General features: G+C 40.1%; 1 protein-coding gene across 1 annotated transcript; it reads right to left on the reverse strand.

Annotated features, from left to right (window-relative positions):
* Window positions 1–1,803: 1,803 nt before the first annotated feature.
* kcnk3b (potassium channel, subfamily K, member 3b) lies at window positions 1,804–9,916 on the reverse strand. The gene is made up of 2 exons (XM_044142920.1): window positions 8,174–9,916; window positions 1,804–5,135 (listed from the first exon to the last, which is right to left on the reverse strand). Exons 1-2 carry the CDS (start codon window positions 8,454–8,456, stop codon window positions 4,243–4,245), a joined length of 1,176 nt encoding a protein of 391 aa, XP_043998855.1. The 5' UTR covers window positions 8,457–9,916; the 3' UTR covers window positions 1,804–4,242.
* Window positions 9,917–9,925: the final 9 nt, after the last annotated feature.

Here is a 9,925-nt window from a genome sequence, read left to right on the forward strand (position 1 = left end):
AAAAGCAGCGGTGCGAATACACCGCCCCGCAAAACTGCACAACACATATCATGTTATTGTTATGTATTAAACAAATTTAAAGCCAAACCAGAGTAGCGTAATGCAGGAAATTAAGTGCATCCTTTCTGGTACTGGGAAAGAGGACGTAGCTGCTGCTGCTGCTCAATGAAATGCTAAAAATTACCTGATCTGACCAGCTTGATAACAGCAGCAGTTCTGGCAATTCGCCGCTTCTTCCAATGGCAAATTTATAAAGTTAAAACTGAATTTGTCCCAAGACTTCTGGAACAATTAAACAGCTGAGACCAAATCAAAGACGCTTAGTGTTGTGTTCTGTGTTTTTCTGTATGTTTATTTCTAGTTTCCTGTGTGTCTGAGTCTCTGTGTTGTCCTGTCTCCCCGTGATTAGTCCCCAGGTGTATCTCGTTCCCTGATTTCCTCTTGTGTATTTAATGTCACCTGTGTCTCCGTGTGTTTGTCGGGTCCTACGTCAATCTACGTCTGGTTACGTCTGTGTTCGTCCGTATCTGCCTGTTGCTACCTGTGTTGAGCATTAGCCTTCCGCTCAGCAGTGCTGCCAGGTCTGTGGACTGTTTTCTGTTTTTCACCATTAAAACTCCTCCTCACCTCCACCACCGCAAATCATGACACTTAGTTTATAATCATCTGTTGAAGTAATAATGAAAACTGTGACAAAAGAGGGTGTACTTTCTCTTTAACGTGACGACAGCTTGTCCTCTTGATTGATTTTGTCAGCTGCTTATTTGTAAAGTCACAGAATACAATGATAAGCAAATCGAAATAATTTGCCTTCGGGGGTTAAGATTCAGTTGTTCCTCCTCGAAGTGAAGCGAATGTGACTCTGCATCATGCCACCCACTGACAAACCACCAAACTGTACCCAGGAACACGTGAGACGTGAGCAGAAAGAGATTTTTTTTTCTTATCTATCAATCATCCCGATTCTGTCTATTCAAAGCAAAGCTGTCTGTGACTGACAACCAACTAATTACGCATTGTACCAACATGGTAACCCCCCTCCCATCTGCCCCAACAGACGGCTCCCCACGAACACAAAACAAAGCAAAAATAAAACATAAATAATACAGTTGAATCAACTGTTTGCTCCAGATGTGATCTGCACATCTCTGTGCACATTATGTGTAATGTGGGTTGTGTCTGGGCAGGTCTTCTATCCTCTGTGTTCTGTTGCCATCAATGAAAGTGTTAAGAGGAAATGCCTAAGAGATTTTCTTGACTGAAAAACAAAGTATACACAGTATGCTGCCAAACATAGTAGCACACAGATCTGCATGATATTAGGAAAACTTAACATTGTCAGTTTTTGCTGGATATTGAGATGAAATTAACGTTTGGGGTTGAGCCATATTTTACAATCTTAGAATTTGTACAGCTTAAAATCATTTAAAGTCCATTTCAGCCGTCGACACGCAACATAAAGTCCATTTAAGTGGAAACTATTGGAAAGCAGTGCTATTGCCTGGATTGTAGCTACCTAGTATTGCCCTCATTGATATTGCATTGGGCTGCACAGTGGCGCAGTTGGTACAGCTGTTGCCTTGCAGCAAGAAGGTCCTGGGTTCGATTCCCGGCCCAGGGTCTTTCTGCATGGAGTTTGCATGTTCTCCCTGTGCATGGTGGGTTCTGTCCGGGTTCTCCGGCTTCCTCCCACAGTCCAAAAACATGACTGTCAGATTAATTGGTTTGTCTAAATTCTCCCTAGGCGTGAGTGTGTGTGTGAATGGTTGTGTGTCCTGTATGTCTCTGTGTTGCCCCGCAACAGACTGACAACCTGTCCAGGGTGAACCCCGCCTCTCACCCGGAATGTTAGCTGAGGATTGGCACCAGCAACCCTCCCGACCCCATTAGGGACAAAGGGTGATTAGAAAATGGTTGGATGGATGATATTGCATTCAAAAATTGCAATAATATGCTATGCTGTGCAGTTGGAAATAATTAGCATAGTTTAGCGTAATAACCAAAAACGACTAACCTATGACAATTAGCTAACAGAATTACCCTCAATCCAATGTTCAAGGTTCATTATATCTGTAGCAGAAAGATGTCTTATTGGCATAGGTTTGTAGAAAAGCGAGTGAAGAAGTTTGAGTGGTGAAAGTGAACTAGTGAGAGCCGATTGACGAGTCGCAGCTGATACGGCAGATTCATACAGCTAGCAGCCTCCATGTTGTAGCATTGTAACACAGAGTAGTTTGAGAAAACAGCAACAAAATTAATATCGACGAGCATAGCATTGTATCAAATTGATAATAATCGTTTCAGTATGAATTGTTCAAATTAGCTAAAATTGGGATGGGCCTGACTAGCTTCTACCAATTATTCCTCAACGAGCACAGCAAGCATTTTACTACAGATGCTATTGTTTATGATAACATAATAAAGAATCTTCTTTAAAATTTTTTAAAATATCCCTGAGAAATCAGAATGAGTGTATTTATGGTTTTTGTAGGCAAGAAATCAAATAGAATCATTTAAAAGTGAAGTGAAGTGTCCTTAGATACTCATTTGTGTTTTATGGGGTGTTTTCTTCAGCCATTTTAAAATGCTTGATCAATTTCTTCAGATTGACGGACAATTCTATATTAAATATTTCTTTAAATATTATTCAGTACATAAATGTTACAAATATGCTAGATAATTACTGGACCGCAATGCATTTTGTTTTGTTTCCAGCTCCTGCTTTGGGGATTTTCTTGCGATATGGGAAGAACATCAAACATCTAAATATTACAGTTTAGCTACCAGTCAACCAGACAAATGAAAGAAAATGAACCAAGACACCTTAACCTCCAGTAAATACAGTCCATCAAGCTGATTAAGGCAAACTGAAGAGGAATGTGATCAAACTCAACTCACTTTGTTTACTTTCAGGGTAAAACAAATGCAAACTAAAGGACATTTCAGTGTGTTGTTGTCAGTGGTCACATTGTTTTTAGACTTTTCCACCTGACAAATTACGTAAGTTTGTGACTAGCACCAGCAATTTGGTTGGAGAGCACTGGTAACGGGGGCAGCTACAGATGTGACTCATGTGAAGTTGGTCTCCTGTTCCAGACTTGGTGAAGTTCTGATGGGTCACAAATTCTCACAAACTGTAATGTCTTCAAAGTAAAGGTTTATGACGTGAAGTCTGGTGTTCATAAAATGCCACCACATTTCTCATCAAAGCCCGTCTAGCAAGAACTCCAGCTAGTGGCCTTGTCAGGTGAAATAAGTGCCAGTGGTTATTCTGGACTCCTGATATGAAAGTTTGTGATTTAAGTCTGACACCAGCAGAAAAGGAAGCCGTTCTTGAGTTGCCCTATGGAGCAGGTAAAATCCAAAATTATTTTGAAGAAGCCTATAGATGTTTTAATATAGTGATATAATGCAAAGGTTTACATATCTGGCTAACGGTTAGCCGCTAATGGTGCTAACTGAGTTGCTTTCCATTTAGCAAAAAGGGCTTTTTATAGTATCTTTAACAAAGCAGGTTGACATTTGCTTATCTCTTGTTCGCATCAGGGTCACCTTAGAGCATAACCATAAAAATATATCTAATTGTCAAACCTTGACTGCAAACCTTGACTGTACTCTGATAACACAGAGAGAGAGAAAGAAAAGTGGTTTATGAAACCTTTGCTATATCTGTGGAACAAAAATGGAGATTCTTTATAACAACAATATTGTTAAAATCTTGTCTCATAAACTCGCCTTGTCCTGTGAGCTGGATATATCGATACACCTCTAAACTTAAAAAATGAAGGAACAGAATGAATGAAGGAAACATTTAGGAAGTAATGCCACGCTCGTTAATGAAAACCCAAAATCCTTCTTTGCTGCAGGGAAAACAAGATTCAGTTCTTGTTTCTCTTCATTTCACCGTCACCTCACTGTTGATTTCACCGGCCAAGCATCCGATAGGCACAACATGCACCACGTTGTGTTCATGTGTCGTGACCCACGTGACACCAAACCGGTTGGACCTAACTCCGTTGAGCACACACACACACACACACACACACACACACACACCCACACAAAGCCTCAAAAGGAAACCCTTTGTTTGCTGTTCTGTCTGCATTACATATTTGATCAAGACTTTGCTGTGTGCATACTCCTTCTTTTTTTTTTTGCGCATTATACTCTTGGAATACCAGGATTGTAGCACCACGTACATCTAGTTGCAGTTAAGTGTTGTTCTTCAGTTGCTGTGAAAGGCTAAACGGAGCTGCGTCTTTTAAACAGATTGAATGGAGACAGAATGTGTAGGCCTGTTGTTATGGAGCTTATGCTGGTGCATTGACGTGGACTGCACACACACCCTGTTGATCCAGGATCCATGTAGTGAGGACAGTTACTGTTCTGCTGCAAGTAGGCATCTGAGAAAGTCATCTCCTGAGGGATCATGGTGGGTATGGAGCCCTGCAGCTTCTCTTTGCTTCTGTACCACAAGCAGGAGCATATCGTTTGGAAATGCAAAACCTCGGTGTAAGCACCTTTTAAATCTTTAGCCTTTGTGGCGTTGTTGGCTACGACGGTGGACGAGGTTGAGGTCGAGAGCGGTAGAAGACGAGCCACCTCCCCTCGGGGCTTGCCCACGGTCATCAAGGCCTTCTGCTTGGCGTCCCGCCGCTCATCCTCGGTGTTCATGGTCAGGAAGCGGAGCACGACGAGATTCAGGAACGCCCCGATCACCGTCAGGCCCATGAGGATGTAGACGAAGCAGAAAGCCACGTAGCGCGGGTCGTTCTGAAGCGCGTCGTCCCTCTGCAGGGCCACGTAATCTCCAAAACCGATGGTTGTGAGCGTGATGAAGCAGTAGTAGAAGGCGTGCAGGAAACTCCATCCCTCGCAGTGGGAGAACGCCGCGGCGCCCACACACAGAGTGCTCAAGCAGGAGAAGAAGCCGACCGTCACCATGTTCGCCATGGAGACCTCGGTCTGACGCATTCCCAGGCACTTTTTGGCTTGATGCAGCAGGTATCTGACGAACGTGTTGATGCGCTCTCCCAGGCTCTGGAACATTACAAGGGTGAGCGGGATCCCAAGCAGGGCATAGAACATGCAGAACATCTTCCCTGAGTCGGTGCTGGGCGCTGCATGGCCGTAACCTAAGAGGAGAGTACATCACATATTTGTAACAGCGTGCAGGTCTTACAAACTGATCTCAGATCTCTTTCATTTTAAAGTAACACCAGTCAGATAATAAATATCCTCAGCAAACTAATCACTCATAAACTAAGACTCTTATTACTATAAGTTCTGTCCTAGTCTTTATGTTAGACTGTCAACAATGGAAAGTGACTTTTCAGACCTGTCAAGCACCCTTTATTTTTTTCCTTTTTATTAATCAATTACCAACAATTCCACCAACTTCCCCTGTTCTTACTGGAGTTTTTTGGGGACTTGTGAAAGCACGTATTGTTTTACTCTTCTCAGTGAGCGGCAGACGCTACGGTCGGAAATTCTCCAGTCCAAGAACACTTCAGGTACGGCTCAGTCCGTTTCTTCGCAACACTTCCTTCCTGTCCAGGCCAAATCACTTCTGGCTCCTCCCCTTCCAGTCAGGGCCAGAAGAAAACGTAAATATAAATTCAATCACTGCATTTACATTGCCTATTTTTGCTTATATCTCAGGTTGTTAGACAAAAACTTTGTTTAAATAATCGTTTTATTGTAACTTCTTGTAGGTTCCTAAGTGGAGTTCAGGCTTAAAAACCAAACAATAGAAACTACAAATCTAAAAGTAAGAAATATTTATTTATAAATTACCAGAAAAATACATGTACATGGTAATAATTTGCGGTCATACAAAGTTTCATAACCTGATTAATCTCTTTTACATCACCTATTATTGCCTTCAGAATCTGTAATTGGTTGATAATTTCAGTTAGCAACTTTTACATCAAAGAGCTACTTTCCTTTCTTGTTTTAGCTGGTTGAAGCTCTTTATGTTTTTATCTACATTATATGATTGTGAAATTGTGAAAGACTCGTGTTAAGAATATTTACAACCTAGCCACGCAGACAATGTGCAGCTACAGTAAGAGATGCTAACTGAGCTAATGGTGCTAATCACTACATTTTACAAGTTGTTAAAAACTGCCCGAGAATGAACACCGTCACATGTTCCTGACTTCCTTTCACTAAAATGAGTTATTTTTTGTGACTTTTGTCTAAGGATGCCTCCGCTCATGAATAGTTAATGAGCTTTAACAGCAAAACAGCTAACAAGGATGTTGCTGAACCATTTTGTTGATGGATATTTTTAGACCATTTCACACTCAGAAGGAGCTTTTTTTTTAACAGCTAATGGTACTTTTTTTGGGTCAGTTAGTTTAATATTTAATTAAACAAATATAAATATAGAATCTGTCTTTTTAAAATAACTTGGGCAACTTCATGTACCGAGGTTACCAAAGTCATGCCAGAAATATCGAGCAGCAACTTTATCAGATACATTTTCTTAAAGTGCATTTACCTGAATGAAAGTCTCAACAAAATATTTACAAAACAGACAATTTGTTTCTATTTTTACACATTTCTTAAGAGCTTAGTGAAATTTCACACGTTTCGATCCAAAATACAACAGGATTAAAGTTCCTTTTCTCTGAAGAAGTTTCTGAATAAGTGAAAAAAAACTAATGTAAAAGAAACAGTAAAGTGATAAATATCCTTTTAGTGAGATGTTAAAGAAAGTGCAGAGGTGAGAAAACTTTTCTGTACGAGTCACTTGTAAACACCAACAAAACGTATTTGTTGGTATTTAATCTACATTTTGATGAGTCTGTATCAAAACAGCATGTATGGTATAGGCAGAATAATTACAGCTGTTATAATCAATATGCTAAATTAATTTGGCAGGACTTGGATTAATTTAATCTTTTCTGTATAAAGTAGAGCAATTTCATCATGTTAAATCTTTTATTAACATTTTCTGAAGAAACTAGATCACTTCTGGACTTTTAGAGGAAGTAATCAGAGAGAACCCAAAATACACAGTGAAATATGAATCCAAATCCAACAGTGTTAAAGGTTAAGCCTCCAATATCCGTAAACTAAAACAACTCTGGAAAAAGTGAGTGGACAGAAAATTAAATATTAAAGACTCATCACCAGTTATCCAGTTACGCTGGACGGTTGATGCTCCCCCTGGTGGCATTACCAGTATAGGTTTACTTTTTCACACCAGGCCAAGTCGACATGGAAATCATTATCTTGTAATCCTGGCCTGATATTAAAAGTTATTTGATCTGCGGAGCCAAATAATATTTCAGCCATAAAACTAACTCCACTCGTTGAGGCAAAGAAAGCGTAGCTTTGTTTGACCAAAACAAACAAATGCATACAATATTGTTGGTGAACTTCCTGTATGTTACCAACAGGTATTCTTGGACCCGCAGGTATTTTAAAAATGTAAACTCTACAACCAGATTCATTACAGAGCTGTGTAACGTCCACTGCTCTCTCTCACAGAAATCGTATGAATAACTAACACACACCTGGACGTTGTTGTATTAAAATTGAACTGAAATTGTTAATAGAGCTCAATTTTAGTCATATCAAAGCTTCAAAGAAATCGGTGATTAGAAATTGGCCTCAAAATCTCTGATTGGTGCATCTCTAAAATTAAGCCAAATTAAGTTAACGGAGTAACTTTTATAGTGTGGTGGGAAGAAATATAATATAAAACACCCCCCTTAAAAAATGTGGTGAAATGAAAAAAACAAAACAAAACAAAAAGAATGCAGCGGACACATTCCTTTGGCATATCTAATTTCTTTACTTCCGAAGTCATGATTTATTTTATTATATTGAATAATCCACCGTTATTCCCATGTTAACTTTATTTCTCTAGCTGAAGGCAAATATTACTTTCTTTAATTATTATAATCCTTGGTTTTCTACGTAAAGTCACTGATTTTAGTTCTCAAACTCTGAACGTCTGTCAGAAAAGGCGCTGAAGAGCAAAAATTCACCTTTCTAACCTCAGAAAACATCAAAGAATGTTTGAATTTGGGAAGTCGCCGTCTTACCTGGCGCGCGACGTGAGAAATCCATGAAATAAGTCTTTAACAAACAAACAAACCACGACAACACAAAATACTCTAGAGGGACAACCCGAAAGGCTCGTTTCACCTGTGCTCACCTATGGTCGTGATCACAGTGATGGCGAAGTAAAAGGAGCCCGCGAATTTCCACTGGACTCCGGCTTTGTGAGGTTTGAGCTGCAAAACGACGAGCTCGAGCTCCTCGAAGTTCGCTTTGGTCAAGTTAAATTTGCGCATGAGTTCGTACTTCCTGGCGTCCAGCCTCCTCTTGTGAGTTTTCTCCTGTTTGGACTCCAGGGTCTCGAAGACGGCCGCCCCGACCACCAGGTAGGTGAGGATGCTGACGATGAGGGCGAGCGTCCTGGCGTTTTGTCTCTTCATGGTAACTAGATGAAAGGGGGACAGTCGGCCGCGCGCGGCAGCTGAGGCACTCTGCGACCTTCTCTTGACGCACTCCGGATCCAACAGAGGAGACTTTTGGAGATAGAGCCGCACCACCCCCACATCACAGTTGGGTTGCTACTGTAGGCTATTTGGACTATTTGTCACCGTCTTATATTTAGATACGGTAGAAAAAGAAGAAAGAAAGAAAAAATAAATAAAGAAGGGCAATCCCACAGACTTTTTGGAGTGGCAGCTCTATCTAAACGCTTAGCTTTCACAAACAAAGCGCATCAGTATTTGGCAATAAGTTTGTCACATTAGTGGATATGATCTTTAAATGTTTAAAAAAAATGTAAAAAAAAAAAAAAAAAAAAAAAGCAACCAGTGTCTATTTAAACATCCTGTTTCCTGTTGCTGCACAGGTCGTCTAGCAACCTCATTATGGCCATCCTTCCCCTATGTAAACATAGAGGAGAGTTCACACTGATGGATCCTCTCCGACTCAGTCACTCTCCTACCAATTGTAATTTTTGTTCCCCACAATCTTTGGGAGAGTAGCCATGTTAATCTAAACAGCCGTTGTTTGCTGTTTTATTGTAAATATAATGAATCTATGGTAGTAAAAGTAAAAAACTGCTGGGCAAAAAAAACCAAACAAACAAAAAACCATGTTTGGATAACCAACCCCACGATGGACAGGTTTTCAAAAGCTGTTTTCTTGCATGTATCTAGCCACTGGTGTGTAGAAAACTACCCCAGTTTTCACTAACCAGGGAACTTTTCTGGGGTCATTATTACCCCCCTGTTTCGACTGTATTTGTCAGGGTAAAAAGAAGTCATCAGGGTAGAAATTTAACCCAAAAAAGACAGCAGGTGAGAAATAGATGTTTTCTCTTTTACCAGGAACTTTTGGTTAGAATTGTGTGGAGGGGAAGAGTTTGGCATTTTGAATTGTTTGTAATAATGTCAGTATAAACCCGTTTGACTAGGACTACAAATGTACACAAAAATCAAGGTTCAGTATTATTTAAAGTCTCAGTATGTTTTCAGTTCCTTCCAATCGAGAGAAACAAACAGAAAGTGGCCGCTGTAAAACTGACTGGATGAGTGGATGATATCGTTTCCTAAGATTTTTTTTAAATAAGACTTTGCATTGTCTTATTTAAAATATTTTAAATAACATTAGTTATTTTTGGAAGATGGACAATCCAGTGTACCAGAGTTACTTGAATGCACCTTAAAAGTTCAGCTGTTGGAAAAGTGTGTTGTTATTCCGTTGTGCAGCATTTAGGACGGACTGGACGCTGACTGGAGCTGGATTTAGCTCATTTCTCTCCAACACCAATGATGTTTACGTCCACATTTTTCGAGTGAATAATTCAATTAAATGTAGTGCAAGTTACAGACCTTTGTGCTGGTGAAAAATGCGTACACTGATATAAAGTTCTGGTTCAGTATGATACACA

Source organism: Gambusia affinis, linkage group LG16 (assembly GCF_019740435.1).
Source record: "Gambusia affinis linkage group LG16, SWU_Gaff_1.0, whole genome shotgun sequence".
NCBI classification, from domain to species: domain Eukaryota; kingdom Metazoa; phylum Chordata; class Actinopteri; order Cyprinodontiformes; family Poeciliidae; genus Gambusia; species Gambusia affinis.